A 20,822-nucleotide genomic window follows, 5' to 3' on the forward strand; every position below is an offset into this window, starting at 1 on the left:
ACAAATATACAAAAAGTTGCTTTAAAAAATTCTCAAAGCATCCTTTTAATTTAAAACGTAAGTTTTTTTTAAAAAAAAAATACACAATGTTCTTACCAATGCATTTTCATAGTGTGAAAATACTGTGATAATGACTAAAAACTTGAGTAAATTGAAGCAATGAGTGCCTGGAGAACTTTGTTTCTGCCTCTTCTAGTGATGATACATTTTATTCAGACTTTTAAAAACAAATAGTTATTAAATTTCTATGAGGTGCTGCTATCATAGCAACTAGCATATGTATTTCATCTCTTGTCATCCTATGAAAGGGGATTAGGGAAATGTGGTTCCTAAAGACAAAGGAGGGGCTGCGGAGGGTGACCTAGTGGTAGAGTGCTTGCCTCGCATGCATGAAGCCCCGGGTTCAATTCAATAGTACCACATACACGGAAAAAAGCCAAAAGTGGTGCTGTGGCTTGAGTGGTAGAGCATTAGCCTGAGAAAAATGCAAGGACAGTGCCCAGGACTTAAGTTCAAGCCCAGGACTGACAACAAAGAAAGAAATGAAAAGGAGGTGTTCTATAACCACAAAGAAAAATAAAATTATGTCATTTCTAGGATGAATGAATAGAGCTGGAGATCGTGCTCATAACTTCAATTAGCTGTACAGTTCTATCGTTTTATCACAATTGCATATAAAATTATTTTACATATGTCAATTCGATAGACAGAAAAATAATTTTCCAGTGCACAGTGGTTAGAAAGTTAACAGATGTCTATGAGATGAAAAAATCACAAGATCTTCACAATATTCTACATTATTAGGAAGAGAGAAGGATGGAATACTTGCCTGTGGAACACATTCTTCCACGGAAACATGGCAGTCCAGACGGGAGATTCAAGGCGTTTTGGGCTTTCCTGCCCAGGCTGGCTTTTGACCACAATGGACATATCTCAGCCTCTTGAGTAGCTAGGATTATGGGCGTGAGTCACTGATGCTGAGCATGTTTTTCTGAGAGCTCAATGCTTTGCTTGTACATGGAGTCAAAAGATGCCAGGTTTTGACAGAGAGACATGGTAGCAAAACCACTGGTGCTTATTTTTGTTGTTGTTAACAGCAAAAACCACGCTGAGTTCTCAGTACCCTTACAAAGTACATTTAAAGGGTTTATCTTATTTATGAATGACTGTAATTAAATGCTAGGTGGCTTGATTAGGCACTAATCTGTTAGATATTTTTGTCACATAACTTAATAAAGAAAAGAAAAATGACGTAAAATGGGCATCCAACAATGCCTGCCAGAGCCAGTAATGGCCAGCTGTCACTCATTCACTTATATTTGTTTGTTTAGAAAAGCCACAGTTCTGGGAACATTGTGTCTTATAGTCAGAGAGAGTCTGGTATCATTTTTTGTCATGGAAATGAAGCCTGGGAATATTAGAGCCTTCCATGGACACTCACACTCCATGGTGAGACTTTAGGACACGTGTCATTGTTGGGTTCAGCTCCATACACCCAGAAAATAACAGCTGATACAGGAGAATCCAAATCGTACTACGGAAATCTGGTGCTTTTTGCCATTTGCTCTGAAGTGCACAATGGCATTAGCTTTATCAGGTTAAAAGAACCTTTTCAAAATTCAGGACATTAAACAAATCAGTATTTTAAATCACTGTTAGAAAACCTTGAATTTGTTAGTTTGTTCAAACTCTAAGTTCAGCTTACTCTTCCACAAGTAATCCTGAAAACTCAGCCACTGTAATACAAACTGCTTGGTCAGAAATTTTCAGTGTCCTTACTGGGAGAAAATATCACAGGAAAGGATGTGCTCGGAAGAATCTGTGCACATAAGCACAAAAGTTTCATAATCACACGCAACATCACCAGATAATGCTAAAATTTCAGTCCAACAAACTAGCAATGCAATTCTAGTCAATTGCTATGACAAATCCAGTTCCTGACCTTGTTGACCAAGACTGACTTGCACAACCAGATTTGGCCAGTACAGGAAATAGATGTAATATATATGCAGCTCTGAGCTCTCCCATCCACTGTCCTCCCTCCGTCCAGCAGGTGAGCAGACACTTGATCTGCTCTGCAACACAACGGTAAGCAACTGCTCCTTTCTTTGTTTTAAGACCAGCATTTCATTATGCCTATGCATTCAAAACTTGTCAGTAGTAAGAGGATTTATCTAGCAAATTTGATGAGTTTTTAAATGATTTGAATGCTTTTGTGAAGTCTCTTCTGATGATTTTTATGCAGAGTAGTTATTTTAATGTGCTCTTTTAAATCTAAGAGGGAAAACATTTAGTTAGCTCTACTATACCAGAAGCATTTTATTGCAGACATAAATCCAATGTATGTCCTATATACATGTCCCCTGCCAAGAGTCGGGGAAGGGGCGAGTAGAAGAGGGATGGGTGAAAATATTGATATATTGATATATTTTGTTCATAAACTGCTTTCTCAAATGGCAACTCCTTTGTACAACTACTTAAAAATAAACTTATTTTTAAAAAGAAGAAAAAACAAAATGACACTTATATGACTTTTTAAAATTCTAAACCTGTGACACTTGCAAAAGATTTTTCATATTTATAGCTTTACAAATAAATATATCTTTAATAGAAAATTGAAAAACTATAATTATATATAAGGAGTCATTTTTGCTAATATACATGTACATTGCAAAAATAAAAATAAGAACTTATTCATTTAAAAATGTTTAAACCAGTCTAAACAAATTCATAACAGGGATCTTTGGATAAGTATATTTTAAAATTATATTCATTAAAAATATAATTTACCACATATACATGCTCATGACAAAAAAGGAAAAAATAACTATTTTACAATTAAACAATCTACTCAGGAAGCTATACTGATGTAGATAATCTACAGAGGTAGTCTATTATGTCTACTTATATACTGTGTGACTGTTGTGTCTATTTTATATAGCTATTTCCACAGAGACCTTTATATTTTTGACAAATAAGAAATTACTCTGGAGATGATTAGTATACAAAAAAAGAAATATCAAAATAAAAGGAGCTATTCCACTGGAGAATTCTTACATTCAGAATGTATTTATTACAAAGTCCATCCAAGTTAGCATTATCGGCTAGAGATCAGGGCCAGCTCCTCTACTGGTGGATATCAACAACCCGGGCGTCTATTCGGGTGACTACACTTCTGAAGGCAGATCAAAAGAAGCAAAGTTGGTGAGTTTCCAGCCCAGGAGCTACTCTATAAAGCTACCTGTGAGTCACCTGGACTCCTGGACTGAGCTCAGAACTGTCAGAGGCAGAGGCAAATTGAGTAACGTAAATCGAGTACTTCTAAGAATTCCAGTGATCCAGTTCAATACGTTAGCGACTAAAGCTGGCATGCTGAGATGGTTTCAACAGAGAAAAGCTATCCAAATAATAATTGGGTGTCGTATTTCAAGTTAAAAAACCTAGACGCCAAATACTTTCTGGTGCTAATAATTCCAACGATTCCTTCGTCCATCTATCCATGTAGAGTATTTCTATCTCCTGCTGTCAGGATGGAGGACTTTGGAGAAAAACAGGCTGAGCTTATCCATTAAGTTGACCACTCAAAAGTTAATGGCACCTCATCTTCCCATCTGTATTTCTAGCTAGGAAGCCAGTTTTCCCAATATTATGTGGTAATCTTCCTTCCTCAAAGCTTTTAATGCCATCTGATTGCTCTATCGCATGTCTTCCACCTTCTGTCAGTCTGTGTGGCTTCTCTGCTTGTATGGTAATGTGACATCATCCCAAGAGAGGCGAGATCCATCACAATAGCTATAATAGAGAGACACTCGGTCACTTACCTTTCACAACGTGGTGTGGGGGCTGGAGGAAGGCTCGAGAGGAAGGACAGTTGGTGATGCACGGGGCCTGTGGTCTCATCCCTAATATGAAAACAAAAAAAATAAAACTTTAAGAGATCACTTAGTTATTAATGGGCCAATCTGAAGTTTTACTTGGATTATAAATACTGACCACATTTGTTTAATTAAGGTTGGTCATTTCCTCATGTGAGCACATACCTGTTGGGGACAAGAGCCAGGAACCTGCCAGCTGCTCGGGCACGGAGATCCAGGCGGCTGTGGTTTGGGAATCGTTGAGTTTCCATGCTGTGAGGAATTATTTTGTGTTTCATTTATGAAATGGGCCTTAGTTATCACTTCGTAGGTTCTGTGCATGCCTACAATAAAATACAGGATGCAAGGCAACTTTATAAGGAAAAAGAAAAAGATTTAGGTAGCTCACAGTTTCCCCCATTCAGAGACCTGGGAGGACCTCAGCTGTGGCGACATGAGGGCAGTCTAGTTGGCCTCTCATTCTGTCAGGAGCATAGCCCAGGAAGCAGGACCGTCCCCAGATCAGAGCCACAGTGGGGCTGTGGAACCCCAAGACGGTGAGACAACCACCTTGTCCCTTCAGAGAGCAGTGATCTCAACTGACCCCAGGCCCCCTCAGTCAGCCTGCCTCCCTCAGATGTTACCCAGGCCCTCCCGGGATACCTCCTCTCTGAACACCCAGGTGACAACACTGGGCCATCAGACTCAGAATCGCCACCACTGGCAGCCATTATTGGCTTGATATTGACTCCCCCAAATGCTGGGGTTTCCCACCCTAAAGTTAAATGTAAAGAATAGAATCAACTGGATACTCATAATAGGGAATAATAATAGTCCCAGTTTATAAAGGGAAAAGGACTTAAAGGCAGTGAGTAGGAAAAAATTGTGCTTACTTTCAAGCATTCTATTTAAAAAGTGTTTGACTTGTTTCTCAGGTTGAGAAAAAAGAAGAGTATGTGTGCATGTGTCTGTGTGTACAGATGTGTGTGTGTGTCTGTGTGTATATTTTATAGTGGAGAGAAATGCGGCTGTTCCCAGCAAAAAAACAGGCAAGAGCAAAGTCTATTCTGGAGATATAATCAAAAATAATTCATTTTGTTCCTATTTTTTCTATGTATGTGGTATCGAGGAACTGAATCCCAGTCTTTGTGCATGCTAGGCAAGCACTCTACCACTAGGCCAAACTTCTGATCCTTAACTTTTTTTTGTCAGTTCTGGGCTTGAGCTCAGGGCCTGAGCACTGTCCTTGGGCTTTCTCAAGGCTAGAGCTTTACCACTTGAGCCTCAGCACCACTTCTGGCTTTTTTTTTCTATGTATGTGGTACTGAGGAATCAAACCCAGGTCTTCCTGCATGCTAGATAAGCACTCTACCACCAGGCCAAACTCCCGGCTTGCAGTCCTTAACTTTTAACTGTAGGAATTTTTCTTATTTCAAACTATCAGATATACATAGTAGCTTTCATATCTAATACCCTTTATAAAAGGATTCTATTATCTTTTTAAGAGAATTCTTTCTAGAATTCTAGAATAAGAATCCTTTATAAGAGAATTCTAATTTATTTAGACATCTATCTCATTACTGTAGTTCGTGGAATTAATTTACCACTGTACACTAACACAATAAAAAAAAAATAAGTTCAAAGCGGATACCATAAAACTCCTCACCCCTTGGGGGCCTAAGAAAGTAAATTGGTAAGGAAATTCCCAGGTGGGACTCCGGGGTCGGGGAGCATGGCACTCACTGCACAGCGTTTCGGGGTTCACCGTGGGTGCCGTGGCACACAAGCTGCGGGGACCTGAGAGAGCAGCACATCCCGGCAAGGCTCACTGGGATCCCCGATCGCCAGAGCCCGAGCAGGAGAGAAACACCATGCCAGCCCCCCCACGGGAGGACATGCTAGGACAGGGTGAAGATGGGAGCCAGGCTGGGCCGGAGCGGCTCTCAGGACTGCTGAAGGATGAGAGGAAGCTGTCCCTAGAGAGGAAAGGGGGGAGCAGGGGACAGGCAGGGTCCCCAGCCTGGCTGAGTGGTGGGGGGCGGGCAGGCAGGGTCCTCAGCCTGGCTGGGTAGGGGGGGCAGGCAGGGTCCTCAGCCTGGCTGGGTAGGGGGGGCAGGCAGGGTCCTCAGCCTGGCTGGGGGAGAGGGGGCAGGCAGGGTCCCCAGCCTGGACGGGTCGGGGGGCAGGGTCCTCAGCCTGGCCGGGTGGTGGGGGGGGCAGGCAGGGTCCCCAGCCTGGCCGGGTGGGGGGTGGCAGGGTCCTCAGCTTGGTTGGGTGAAGGGGGGGGCAGGCAGGGTCCTCAGCCTGGCTGGGAGGTCGGGGGGGGGGGGGGGGGCAGGCAGGGTCCCCAGCATGGCCGGGTGGGGGGGCAGGCAGGGTCCTCAGCCTGGCTGAGTGGTGGTGGGGGGCAGGCAGGGTCCCCAGCCTGGCTGGGTGTGGGGAGGGGCAGGCAGGGTCCCCAGCCTGGCCGGGTGTGGGGAGGGGCAGGCAGGGTCCCCAGCCTGGCTGGGTGGGGGGGGGCAGGCAGGATCCTCAGCCTGGCTGAGTGGTGGTGGGGGGCAGGCAGGGTCCCCAGCCTGGCTGGGTGTGGGGAGGGGCAGGCAGGGTCCCCAGCCTGGCCGGGTGTGGGGAGGGGCAGGCAGGGTCCCCAGCCTGGCTGGGTGGGGGGGGGGCAGGCAGGATCCTCAGCCTGGCTGAGTGGTGGTGGGGGGCAGGCAGGGTCCCCAGCCTGGCTGGGTGTGGGGAGGGGCAGGCAGGGTCCCCAGCCTGGCCGGGTGGGGGGGGGGCAGGCAGGGTCCCCAGCCTGGCCGGGTGGGGGGGGGGCAGGCAGGGTCCTCAGCCTGGCTGAGTGGTGGTGGGGGGCAGGCAGGGTCCTCAGCCTGGCTGGGTGGGGGGGGCAGGCAGGGTCCCCAGCCTGGCTGGGTGGGGGGGGGCAGGCAGGGTCCCCAGCCTGGCGGGGTGGGGAGGGGCAGGCAGGGTCCCCAGCCTGGCCTGTGGGCTGCAGCAGCGCTGCTCGTGGTTCAGGAGGCCCGCGGGTGTCCCCGCATGAGGAGCAGTGCGCCCCGCCCTGACGAATGTCACCATCACCCTTCATCACGTGGGGAGAAAGCACAGTAAAAAGAACACTAAATCCACCGTTCCCTGCTTTTCAGCAAGGATTCCCAAGTCAAACTGCAGCTCCTCTAAAACAGGACTTAATGACACAACATCCCGAACAACAGGACCCACGGAGCGCAGACCCGCGCGTGGGTGTCCATGCACACGCGTATTTCCACCCGTGACACACGGATAGACGCGTGCACACGCACAGGGCCAGGCGCCTGTCCACCCAGGCCACCAACGGAGGGGTGGCGTGGGCCTGGGAAGGCCCGCTGGAATGGGCTGGGGGGGTGAAGGGAGGTGGGGGGGCAGGGTGGGGGCCAGGGGGGAGGGGGGCAGGGAGAGGAGGGCAGAGTGGGGAGGGCAGGGTGAAGGGGGCCAGGGTGGGGAGGGCAGGGGGGAGGGGGGCAGGGAGAGGAGGGCAGGGAGGGGAGGGCAGGGGAGGCAGGGTAGGGAGGGGAGGGAAGGTGGGGAGGGCAGGGTGGGGACGGGGGTTGGGGAGAAGGGCGAGCAGGGAGGGGGGCAGAGGCGCTGCCCCCCTTCCCCCCCCCACCCCGACGTCGGTCCGTCCTTGTCTCGCAGCCATGCGCGGGCCTGCGGAGCTGCTGCTGCTGCTGAGCTGAGTCCTGCCCAGCGGGCCCGGGCGAGCGCGGTAAGTACGCCGGCCACGCCTCCCCCCAACCCTACCCCGCCCGGTCCTCTCCACCCACCGCGCCCCAGCCCGGGAGGAGGGGAGCGCCCGCCACGCGGGGCCACGGACACGTGGGGGGACACACACACGCGGGGACACACACACGCGGGGACACACACACACGCGGGGACACACACACGCGGGGACACACACACACGCGGGGACACACACACGCCGGGACACACACACACGCGGGGACACACACACGCGGGGACACACACACACGGGACACACACACACGGGACACACGCACGCGGGGACACACACACGCGGGGACACACTCACGCGGGGACACACACACACGGGACACACGCACGCGGGGACACACGCACGCGGGGACACACACACACGGGACACACGCACGCGGGGACACACGCACGCAGGGACACACGCACGCGGGGACACACACACGCGGGGACACACACACACGCGGGGACACACACACGCGGGGACACACGAGGAGACACACACACGCGGGGACACACACACGCGGGGACACACACACGGGACACACGCACGCGGGGACACACACACGCGGGGGCACACACACGCGGGGACACACGAGGAGACACACACACGCGGGGACACACACACGCGGGGACACACACACGGGACACACGCACGCGGGGACACACACACGCGGGGGCACACACACGCGGGGACACACACGCTGGGACACACACACGCGGGGGCACACACACGCGGGGGCACACACGGGGACACACACGTGGGGACACACACACGCGGGACACACACACGCGGGGACACACACACGCGGAGACACACACACGCGGGGACACACACACGCGGGGACACACACACACGCGGGGACACACACACGCGGGGACACACACGCGGAGACACACACACGCGGGGGGACACACACGCGGGGACACACACACGCGGGGACACACACACGCGGGGACACACGAGGAGACACACACACGCGGGGACACACACACGCGGGGACACACACACGCGGGGACACACACATGGGACACACGCACGCGGGGACACACACACGCGGGGGCACACACACGCGGGGACACACACGCTGGGACACACACACGCGGGGGCACACACACGCGGGGGCACACACGGGGACACACACGTGGGGACACACACACGCGGGACACACACACGCGGGGACACACACACGCGGAGACACACACACGCGGGGACACACACACGCGGGGACACACACACGCGGGGACACACACGCGGAGACACACACACGCGGGGGGACACACACGCGGGGACACACACACGCGGGGACACACACACGGGACACACGCACGCGGGGACACACACACGCGGGGGCACACACACGCGGGGACACACACGCTGGGACACACACACGCGGGGGCACACACACGCGGGGGCACACACGGGGACACACACGTGGGGACACACACACGCGGGACACACACACGCGGGGACACACACACGCGGAGACACACACACGCGGGGACACACACACGCGGGGACACACACACGCGGGGACACACACGCGGAGACACACACACGCGGGGGGACACACACGCGGGGACACACACACGCGGGGACACACACACGCGGGGACACACGAGGAGACACACACACGCGGGGACACACACACGCGGGGACACACACACGCGGGGACACACACACGGGACACACGCACGCGGGGACACACACACGCGGGGGCACACACACGCGGGGACACACACGCTGGGACACACACACGCGGGGGCACACACACGCGGGGGCACACACGGGGACACACACGTGGGGACACACACACGCGGGACACACGCACGCGGGGACACACACACGCGGAGACACACACACGCGGGGACACACACACGCGGGGACACACACACGCGGGGACACACACGCGGAGACACACACACGCGGGGGGACACACACGCGGGGACACACACACGCGGGGACACACACACGCGGGGGCACACACACGCGGGGGCACACACACGCGGGGACACACACGCGGGGACATGCACACACGCGGGGACACACACGCTGGGACACACACACGCGGGGGCACACACACGCGGGGGCACACACGGGGACACACACGCCGGGACACACACACGTCCCTGTCCCCTGCCCCCTCCCTGTCCCTGTCCCCATCCCCATGAGGTCCCTGCCACCTCCCCGTCCCTGTCCCTGTCCCCATCCCTGTCCCAGTCCAGTCCCTGTCCCCGTCCCGTCCCTGTCCCTGTCTCCGTCCCCGTTCCTGTCCCCGTCTCCGTCGCTGTCCCCATCCCTGTCCCTGCGGTCCCTGTCCCCGTCCTCGTCCCTGTCCCTGTCCCTGTCCCCGTCCCCCTCCCCGTCCCTTTCCCCGTCCCTGTCCCTGTTCCTGTCCCTGTCCCCATCTCTGTCCCTGTCCCTGTCCCTGTCCCCGTCCCCCTCCCCGTCCCTGTCCCTGTTCCTGTCCCTGTCCCCATCTCTGTCCCTGTCCCTGTCCCTGTCCCTGTCCCCGTCCCCGTCCCCGTCCCTTTCCCCGTCCCTGTCCCTGTTCCTGTCCCTGTCCCCATCTCTGTCCCTGTCCCTGTCCCCATCCCTGTCCCCGTCCCCGTCCCTGTCCCTGCGGGCGGCCAGGAGGTCAGCGGAGACCCCGGCGGACATCGCCAGGCCCCGGAGAGTCACGGCGGCCTCCTCGCCTCAGGACCCCGGGGTGGCTTCCCTGTCCACGGCCCTGCCCGAGGTGCAGAAGGAGATCGTGGACAAACACAACGAGCTGCGGAAGGCCGTCTCCCCCAGCGCCAGCAACATGCTCAAGATGGTGCGGAGCCCCTGTACCCTGACACTACCACCTGTGGCCTGGTCACCTGGGCTGGGAACAGACGAGAAGCGGAAAGCCAGGGCCAGCGTGCTCTCTGCTCTCCACCCCCCTCTCTGCTCTCCCTCTCCCTCTCTCGGCTCTCTCTCTCCCCCCTCTGCTCTCCATCCCCCCTCTGCTCTCCATCCCCCTCTCTGCTCTCCATCCCCCCCTCTGCTCTCCATCCCCCCTCTCTGCTCTCCACCCCCCCTCTCTGCTCTCTATCCCCCCCTCTGCACTCCATCCCCACCTCTGCAATCCCTCTCCCCCCCTCTGCTCTCCCTCTCCCTCTGTGTCTCTCTGTGTCTCTGTCTCTGTCTCTCTGTCTCTCAATAACAATCCACTGTTCCCTGAATATCATGTATTCCATGAGACAGAGAAAAAGAAGAGGGACAGGGAACTAGAACAGCAGATTCTTAACCACGTGAGGAGGGACCTCAATAGGTCTACTCATTGAATAATATTTAGAACAAAACAAATACTTAATGTCTTTATGTAGACATACTTAGTCAATTAAATAATCATTTTAGAATTGTCACTGACCTGAGCTAGTAAATCTAGTATCGACATTTCTTCAGAGCATAAAACGTATTTCAAATAATATTATAACATATATGATTAACTGATTTTCATTGTAGATCATGTATCCTATGTACCGTAGCTGATATGTGATAAACAGGTAGGATGTATCTGTGGGGAAACTTCAGAAAGTACCCACCCCCACAGAAACGGTATTCCCCTCACCCTGATCGTGGCCCTTATGCACCTGTGAATTTTGCATGATGGTGAAGGGAAACATCTTCATTTCTTGTTTTCATTTCCCAGTCCTGGAATGCCAAGGCGGCCACGAATGCCCAAAAGTGGGCAGAGCAGTGCAATTACAGACACAGTGACTCCGACTTCAGGAAAACCAGTACGTACAGGCATAAGCACTTACGGCAGGAAGGGACAGCTCGGGGAAGTCTATGACCCTTTGCAAATTCATCCTGCGGCTCACACTGAGCTCTTCAGCGAAGTTTCCTGTGTGCCTGAGTCATGAGAGCTCTGCCTTGCACTTCTGGAGTGGCTGGAATTTTCTAGAAAGAGCCTCTCGCACCACGTCCTTCACCCATCTCACACCCAGCTAGGAACACAGCAATCCTTCGTCACACCTTCCTCTACTTTTAAATTGTGAGAACAAACTGTCAGGAAAAAACAGATGAGACATTAGGGACAAATACAGTTAATTCCTATCAGCTAACAATCTTGCTTTCACAATTGCTCGTGTACTTTATTAGGATTATAGAAACCATTTTTTTTTTAGTTTCTGTTCTTGAATTTTAAAAAACTGGGCTGAATGATAGCATTCACGTTTACTGTTTTCTTGATGATAATTTTTTTTCCGTTTTGTATTGTAATTAATAGAAGGATTACATTATATTCACCAGATAGAAGTTGCATTACTTCACAAACACTGATACCCTTTCTCATGTTTTTGTCCCCATTTTCCTCCCCCCACCCCCAACCTCATCTTGTTTTCCCCCCATCACTAAGCATTCAGGAAACAGTGTATATGGAAAAAGTGCTATGTGAATGAGTGCCTAGTGAGTGCATTCACACTCAGGGGATAACAAAGACAGAAGACTTCTCCATCTGTGCGCAGCTTTGCAGGGCTGCATCTGGACTGCCTATGTCCAACATACCTGGCAAATGTTGAGTTCCTAAAATCTGCAGCTCTACCTTTATGCTTTTAAGAAGAAATGGGAGTTGGGGTGCTGTGTGCTGAGAAGAGGCTCCCCAGTGCTTGGGAATGGATGGGCATTCCCTATTAGATCTCTCCACTGCCTGAAGCGTTCTTTCATCCTTAGATTTAAGCTGTGGCGAGAACCTCTTCATGTCAGATTACCCCACCACATGGTCCTCTGCAATCCAAACCTGGTACGATGAGAACGCTGACTTCAACTTTGGTGTAGGGCCGAAGACTCCTGAGGCGATCGTGGGACATTATACTCAGGTGAGAAGACCATGACACCTCCACTACCCGAGTCGCCCTCCAAGAAAGAGTCAGATTCTGTTCATTCATGTGGTGTTTGAATTTGAACTTAGGGGTCTCCAACAGGCCTGGCATTGGTTGGGTATTTAGGCCCTGTCCTATGTATGGATACTGGCAAAGAAACACACTGTACTTTTCTAATAGGCTAAATGAATACAGGAATGGATATGTACTGAGTTGTGCAGTCTCTAGCGTCCTTTTAGGTTTATTCAGTACTACATCTCCACCCAGAGAACGTCTGGGAGGGCTCCTTGATGCTGAGATTCTTCCTTTGTTCTCTGCATGTTCTTGTCTCTGCATGCGGCATGTAGGTGGTGTGGTACGCATCTTACCTTGTTGGATGTGGCGTTGCCCACTGCCCTCAACAACCTTATAAATTCTTCATGGTTTGCCACTACTGCCCTGCGTAAGTACACTCATATGACTTTGCTTTTAATAACGCCAAATGCAGTTTAATATTACTAAGTGATCCTAGAACAGCAGGCTCAGAATGTATCTTAGAACAGGAGAGGGGAATAAGTGGTTTTCTTTAGTTGAGACATCGTTAACCAAATTCTCAGAAAGTTAATCAAATTCTCAGCTTTTTCTTCCGAAGCATACTGTTCTGGGGAAACTTTTCCCTCATACCTCCACAGCCATTCCCTAGACCCAGGATTATTCCATGAGGATGTGCAGTGTGTGTGGTCAGGCTTTCATAGGCTTAGATGAAAAAAAAAAAGTGAAAAGTTGATGTTAGGCCCAAGGAGAAAATGGGTAGCAAATGGAAACTGAATAGAAAAGTCCTTCTAGCCACTTCCACTCAAAGTCCTACTTCTACCCAAGTGACCTGCTGGTACCGAGATCCTCCATTGGTATTCAGAAACCTCCGCATTTCTCAAATGTTATGTCTGAGTGCTCAAACAAAATCCTAAACATTTCATTAACCTCTGGTTACACCCGACCTATTACTTTTAGTCTCATTTTGACACATGATTTCCCAATGGAGAGAGGAACCCTAGTTATCCTGTTGTAAATGCTCACATTCCAAAATAATAGTCCAGGAAAGGAGTGGATAGGTGAATGATTTACTTTGTTATTTGAAATAATTACAATATTTCATAGATATCTACCAGTATTTGATTATAATAGAATTAGAGGGTAAATTAGATAAGATTGATTTTTCAAGAAACTGACATCCTGCTTTTCTAATTTCAGTGGTAATTTTTATCAGAGACGATATACCCCCTACAAAGAAGGAAAACCCTGTGGCCTTTGTCCAAATGACTGTGAAAGTGGACTCTGCAGTAAGTCTAGCACAATCAACTAACTCACTAGGATAAACAATAATGTGACATTTCTTTTTAGCAACTAGTGAAAATATTGCAAAAAGAGACAGGCTTGTAAAACAAAATACAGTAAACATTTTATTGCCTAAGCTTATTCTGTGCTGAGAAAAAATAAATGAGGACTTGCTGGGTGCTACTGGCTCACACCTATAATCCTAGCCACCAGAAGGCTGAGATCTGAACCTCAGGGTTAGAAGCCGACGCAGGCTAGAATGGGCATGGGATTCTATTTTCTTTTCCTTTTTTTTTTTGGGGGGGGGGTGGATGATGGGGCTTAAACCCTGGGCTTGGGCGCTGTCCCTGAGCTCTTCAGCTCAAGGCTACCGCCCTACCACTTGAGTCACAGCCCTATTTCCCGACATGAGATTCTTATCTCCAAATAATTACCAAAAAGACAGAAATGGAGTTGTAGATCAAGTGGTAGGAACACTGGTCTTGAGCACTAGTCTCAGGGACAGTGCCTAGACACTGAGTTCAAGCCCTACGACTGACATAAACATATGCATGTATGCACATGCACACACACACACTTACATGCTCCACAGGTCGTGAGACAGTGATATTGGTGTAGTGAGACCAGCCTCCATTTTTAGCTCCTTCTCCTAGTTAACAATGAGTTTGTGTCACTGCTGAGAAAGTCATCTTGAAGTGACAGATTCATTTGTTTGTGTTTCAGCCAACGCTTGCAGTTACGAAGACCTTTACTCTAACTGTAAAGAGCTAAAACAACTAGCAACCTGTGAAGAGCCAATGGTCAAAAAAAGTTGTTGTGCCTCCTGCAATTGTTCTGACAAAATTTACAATGAACCTATTACAGTAAACTAGAGTTCTGTGGAAGATGATCACACAGACGACGCCTTCACATGGACAACCTGGACAGTTATAGGCATGTTTCGACAGATCTGACTCAAAACTGTAAAGTCTCTCCTTTTCTTCTGCATTTCCTTCTTGTTTTTATAGAAATCACTTCCCTACAAAGGACTGAAGAAAAACAAGATCCCCGTGTATCTCCTGGGATTCTTCTATGTAAAGTTTATGATACGAATTGAATGAAACAGACGATTCTATCACTCGTATTTTCCTATGACTATGGTCATAAATATCGTAAACTGAAATGGGGAATCAATTCTCCACTAAAACTGGGACAAAAATCACAGAATATATTATATCATTGCTATGAACCCTAAGCATCAATTCTAACTCCACTGAGTTGAATATCTGCAAAGAAATGCTCCCTGTAGGTGTTCTTTGCCAATTCATTCTCTTACCCATTCACCTGGATTTCAGGTGAAACTTATCAAAGAAACCCATAATTCCTCCTGCCAGAGACAATGGAGATATCTGATTCTTTACATGCATAAACGGCCCAATAGAATAGGATCGTCTCTTTGATCATCACACACCTTCTCTTGAATACATCTTCTTTACAACCATCATATATTTGTACACATGTATACGCTCTCCTTAAGAGATAAGAAGTCTGTGTGCATTCTTGACATCTACCCTGAAGTTAGAGACTCATTTTCAAAGACAAAATACTGCAAAGGGGAAAACAGTTACTAGGGACAACTCTGAAATATGCTATCATAACCAGCTGATTTAAATGCCAGTTTTTTCTATTCAATTTGAATCTGTGTGTTCCCTTAGAAAACAGCCTATTGAAATGTAATTCATGAAGCATAACTTTCTTTTTCATTGTGACTACATAAAACAATGGCTCTTAGGAATAAAATTTAATCTTAGCAATCCATTAGTTCTATCTCAGGATTTTTTTAATGACACTTATTCTTTAATAGCCATATAATATGTGTTACAAAGTACACTGTCATAACATTTAAGGTCCTGGTCCTCATAAGTGAATTTTTGCTATTTAGTGCTAAGCTCAAATAATAATCTATAACTGAGGCCAGTGGGAATGGACTAAGAAATCATTCTAAAGAAATTATTTATAACTTGAGAAGTTTGCCATTTGATTTTGATCATACTTTTAGCTTCTAAAAATAGATTAGTAATCAAATATAAAGATAGAAAAATCTTATGCAACAGAGCTACATTAGTTAAAGCAAAGATAAACAGATGGAAAGTCAAATAGAATAACATTAAAAAATGAGATACTTGGCTGGGCGCAATGGCTCATGCCTGTAATCCTCGCTACTCAGGAGGCTGAGATCTGAGGATTGCGGTTCAAAGTCCGTGAGACTCTCATCTCCAATTAACCATCAGAAAACCAGATGTGGTGCTATGGCTCAAGGGGTAAGCTCAAGAACAATGCCCAGGCCCAGATTTCAAGCCCAGGACTGATACTTTAACATGTCTAAGTTGGCTAATCTATGTATAATGTTATCTAGTGACACATTACAGTTTCCAAACTTATTCTAGACTTTAATAAATGACAGAGCCTTATGCTGACTCCTGTTTACTGTCTTAGGGCTTGAACTCAAAGCCTGGAGGTTTCAACTGAGCCTCTTTGCTCAAGGCTAGCATTCTACCACTTGAGCCTCAGCTCCAGTTCTGGCTTTTGTTGGGGTGGGGTAGAGGAGGTGAGATAGTTAACTGAAGATGAGAGTCCCATGAACTTTTCTGCCCAAGGTGGCTTTGAACCATGAACCTCAGACCTCAGCCTCCTGAGCAGCTGGGATTACAGACGGAAGCCACCAGTATGCAGCTACCTTTTAGATTAATCCTCAATTTTATGGGCAGAATAATAGTAAATGTAAAAATAGTTCTCTGTTAGCATGCTAGCCTCCTTGGTGAGGTGTATCACTTCATAACTAATGAAAAACACACTTTGAAAGAGAGATTAGGTTTCTTTTTTCCACTTCAGAAAAATTCCTGCAAAAATAACTGCAGATCACTTTTAAAAACTATAAAGGCCATATGATGATGCCTACAATATATTTCAGCCAAAATTTTTCTTCTACATATTTAAGTCATTTAATTTATAGACAGACAGAGATACTTTTTAAACCAATTATATATATATATATATGCGTGTGTGTATGTATCTTTCTGAAAAACTCCTTATTTTCATTTCCAGTAGAAATTGTTGTCCTTAAGGAAAGCATACCATATTTCGCTCCGGTTCTAGCTGACACAGATAGTCAAAAAAGATAGGAGACAAGAGGTCATTGTCTCCTGATAATGTCACTAGCTAGGAGAAAGCCAGCACCCATTTCTGTGTTTACAATAATCATTTCTTTGGCGTGGTCTTATGGGATTCCACTGTACAAGTAACTGATGATCATTCTTTCATGGTCCTAAATTAAAACTTATGTAGACAGACAGACAGGCAGACAGAGAGATAGATGGAATGAAAATATGACACTACTCCAACCCCATCCCAGAAAGACAAAAATCTAACACCAAACTGTGCCTTCCTCAGAAATAAAATATAAATACGAGTAAGTTAACAGTGGAATGCCGCTCTATTATTATTATTATTATTATTATTATTATTATTGGCTCTATTATTTTGGATCTACGTGCTATCACGGACACAGACTTTCCAATGCGTCCATACCCATATAATTTGACCCGGGAGGGGCAGGGTGGGAGGGGCCTGCAGGACACTTGCACATGTACCTGCTGAGGGGCTCTGGGGTTAAGGAGAGAGGAAAGGCAGAGGCTCGGGAAGCTCTTCCTGGCCGTTTGAATCCGCTGCCAATCATCACACACCCCGTGCAGAGTGACGGCAAGGCACACCAATCGCAGAGCGGGGTTTCCCCGCCCCCGGGCTCACAATGGCTGCCACGCGGGGCGGAGGCGGGCCTAGGGAGGAAGGGGGCGGGGCCAGAGCACAGGCGTTAGGCCTTGCCATCGCGTCCTCCTCCCTGGGCGCAGCAGGGACAGCGCTGCCCCTGGCACCGAGACCCCCCGCAGGGGACACCTTCGCCTGAGCGCGGCCAGCCAGCATGTCTCTGTCAAACAAGCTGACGCTGGACAAGCTGGACGTGAAGGGCAAGCGGGTTCTCATGCGCGTCGACTTCAACGTCCCCATGAAGAACAACCAGATCACCAACACCCAGCGGATCAAGGCCGCCGTGCCCAGCATCCAGCACTGCCTGGACCACGGCGCCAAGTCGGTGGTGCTCATGAGCCACCTGGGCCGGCCCGACGGCGTGCCCATGCCCGATAAGTACTCGCTGGAGCCCGTGGTGCCCGAGCTCCAGGCCTTGCTGGGCCGGGAGGTGCAGTTCCTGAAGGAGTGCGTGGGGCCCGAGGTGGAGAAGGCCTGCGCCAGCCCCGCGCCGGGCTCCGTCATCCTGCTGGAGAACCTGCGCTTCCACGTGGAGGAGGAGGGCAAGGGCCAGGACGCGGGCGGGAACAAGATCAAGGCCGACCCGGACAAGGTGAAGGCCTTCCGCGCCTCGCTCTCCAGGCTGGGCGACGTGTTCGTCAACGACGCGTTCGGCACGGCGCACCGGGCGCACAGCTCCATGGTGGGCGTGGACCTGCCCCAGAAGGCGTCGGGCTTCCTGATGAAGAAGGAGCTGGAGTACTTCGCCAAGGCGCTGGAGAAGCCCGAGAGGCCCTTCCTGGCCATCCTGGGGGGCGCCAAGGTGGCGGACAAGATCCAGCTCATCAAGAACATGCTGGACAAGGTCAACCACTTGATCATCGGCGGCGGCATGGCCTTCACCTTCCTCAAGGTGCTGCGCGGCATGGACATCGGGGCCTCGCTGTTCGACGAGGAGGGCGCCAAGATCGTCAAGGACATCATGGAGAAGGCGGAGAAGAACGGCGTCAAGGTGACCTTCCCCGTGGACTTCGTCACCGCAGACAAGTTTGAAGAGGGCGCCGCGGTGGGCCAGGCCACGGTGGAATCGGGCATCCCCGCCGGCTGGATGGGCCTGGACTGCGGCCCCGAGAGCATCCAGAAGAACGCCGAGGTGGTGGCCCAGGCGAAGCAGATCCTCTGGAACGGCCCCTTGGGGGTGTTCGAGTGGGACGCCTTCGCCAAGGGCACCAAGGCCCTCATGGACGAAGTGGTCAAGGCCACGACCAAGGGCTGCATCACCATCATCGGGGGCGGCGACACGGCCACCTGCTGTGCCAAGTGGAACACGGAAGACAAGGTCAGCCACGTGAGCACCGGGGGAGGGGCCAGCCTGGAGCTGCTGGAGGGCAAAGTCCTGCCCGGGGTGGAGGCCCTGAACCATCTATAGCCGTCGACCTGGGTCTCCTCTCTCCTCAAGCGCGCACAGCCCTTAGACTCAAATGACTTTCTTCTCAGTCCTCCGTCCGTCTGCTCAGCGGACCGTGCGGAAATCTTAACACCCGCACAGAAATTCAAGTCAAGCTTGCAATTGTCACCGTGTCTCCTGCATCCTGGAGTCTCCCTGGAACCTCACCACCGTGCCACATAGGGGGGAGCCATCCTTAATGCCTATTAAAGTAGTCGTTTGAATAAGTGTGGAGTTGGTGGCTGTATTTTGTTTTGTTTTGTTTTATCTCTATGTGTTGGTTCCTTGTCTGAAAACAGGAAAACAATGCGTAATTGGTGAAGAATAGATGGAGGTTCACCAGTGCTTCTATAGAAAGCACCATTATTTCAGCAAGATTCACAATGCGGCCCTTCAGAGTGGAATTTTTTTTTTAATCAAGACAAATAGCCAAACAAAATATCGTCTGTGATTTCCAAGTCCTTATATAACAATCTAATGTGTCCTTGTCACATAAATGACATAATATTAAAAAGAATGCCATCTCTGGTGAAGAACTACTTTGTTTATGGTTGCCATTAAATTCCCTGGTTCCTTTGGCTTAGTTGAGGGAGAGGATTGGATCCTATGTCTCAGCCTGTCCTCTGGGAGATCCGTACTATTCATGCATTCCTGTCACCTAGCTTTGACTTCCTAGACTCCAATACCTTCAACAAAACCATGCAAGAACACAGCACCAAACACCTGTCCGTCTCAAGGAACTGCCAGGTACACATCGGAAAACCAAAGCCAGACTGAGTTATGCTGCTGGATGTTAGCTAGGACTCAGTCCTTCTCAAAGTGCCTCGCTTTGACACTACTAACCAAAATGGATATGGATGATCTTTTTCACGTGTATACACTAATGTATAAACTGTAATTTTTGTCAGTCTGGAAGAATGAAGATGTGAATTGATCCTACCTTTTACACTACCACCAATATAATAAAATGGGAAAGTCAAGATGCATTCACTAGCTTGAGAATGTAACCGTAACCCCTCTATCTGACAATAACATTTTTTTAAAAAATAGGAAAATTGGAAACATTTAAAAAGATAGGATTTGACAGGAGTTTGGCCTAGTGGTAGAGTGCTTGCCTAGCATGTACAAAGACCCTGGTTCGATTCCTGGGTACCACATACACAGAAAAAGCTGGAAGTGGTGCTGTGGCTCAAGTGGTAGAACTCTATCCTTGAGAAAGTCCCGAGTTCAAGACCCATGACTGGTCAAAAAAAAAAAAAGGATTCATCTGAGTATAGATCAAAATGATTTTTTTAACAGAAAAAAACACCCCGCCAAGCAAATTTATCAAGGTCGCATTATTACGAAGACATTGTCGCTATGAGAATGACAGTCGACCACTCCTTAGAAATGAGAATCAAGAAAGCAAAAGAGTGATGGGAAATACTCCTTTAAGTGCTGAAACAATTATCGCAGTGGGCAGAAGCAGAGAGCAGGGAAAACCAGTCAGAACTGCTGTTTGAGATTTGGAACCCAGGACCCCGGATGCTCTTTAACCCTTTCCGATCCAGAGCCAGAATGGAGGAAGCAAGCTCATGAAGTCCGGGGATGCGCAAGAGAGGCCGGGTCGGAAAGGATGGCTGCGTCCTTTCTGCTCTGCAGCCGGGGCGGCTCCTCTGGACTTCTCCCATCTGCGGGTGATTTAACAACTTGGCTGCCTCCTTGTCAGCCACCCGGCTGAGGCCCTGTGGCCATTTCCTGCAGAAGGAGGACATTCCAGGACGTGGGGGGCGGGGTCCGCCCTGGGAATCCAGGGGCCAACAGCCAGTGGTAACGGT

The 20,822-nt window shown here is 49.5% G+C and overlaps 2 protein-coding genes across 2 annotated transcripts; both read left to right on the top strand.

The window, feature by feature from the left end:
* The first annotated feature begins 7,051 nt into the window (after positions 1-7,051).
* On the top strand, positions 7,052-15,049 carry LOC150047592 (cysteine-rich secretory protein 3-like). Its single transcript, XM_090356514.1, has 8 exons — positions 7,052-7,119; positions 7,536-7,605; positions 10,313-10,429; positions 11,291-11,378; positions 12,313-12,458; positions 12,809-12,903; positions 13,692-13,780; positions 14,499-15,049. The coding sequence occupies exons 1-8, from the start codon at positions 7,052-7,054 to the stop codon at positions 14,645-14,647; spliced, it is 822 nt and encodes a 273-aa protein (XP_090212640.1). The 3' UTR covers positions 14,648-15,049.
* A 2,566-nt stretch (positions 15,050-17,615) lies between these two features.
* Pgk2 (phosphoglycerate kinase 2) lies at positions 17,616-19,233 on the top strand. Its single transcript, XM_090355503.1, has one exon. It carries the CDS (start codon positions 17,734-17,736, stop codon positions 18,985-18,987), a length of 1,254 nt encoding a protein of 417 aa, XP_090211629.1. The 5' UTR covers positions 17,616-17,733; the 3' UTR covers positions 18,988-19,233.
* Positions 19,234-20,822: the final 1,589 nt, after the last annotated feature.

The sequence above is a fragment of the Megascapheus bottae genome, chromosome 22 (genome assembly GCF_031878675.1).
Source record: "Megascapheus bottae isolate mThoBot1 chromosome 22, mThoBot2.hap1, whole genome shotgun sequence".
Classification (NCBI taxonomy): Eukaryota; Metazoa; Chordata; class Mammalia; order Rodentia; family Geomyidae; genus Megascapheus; species Megascapheus bottae.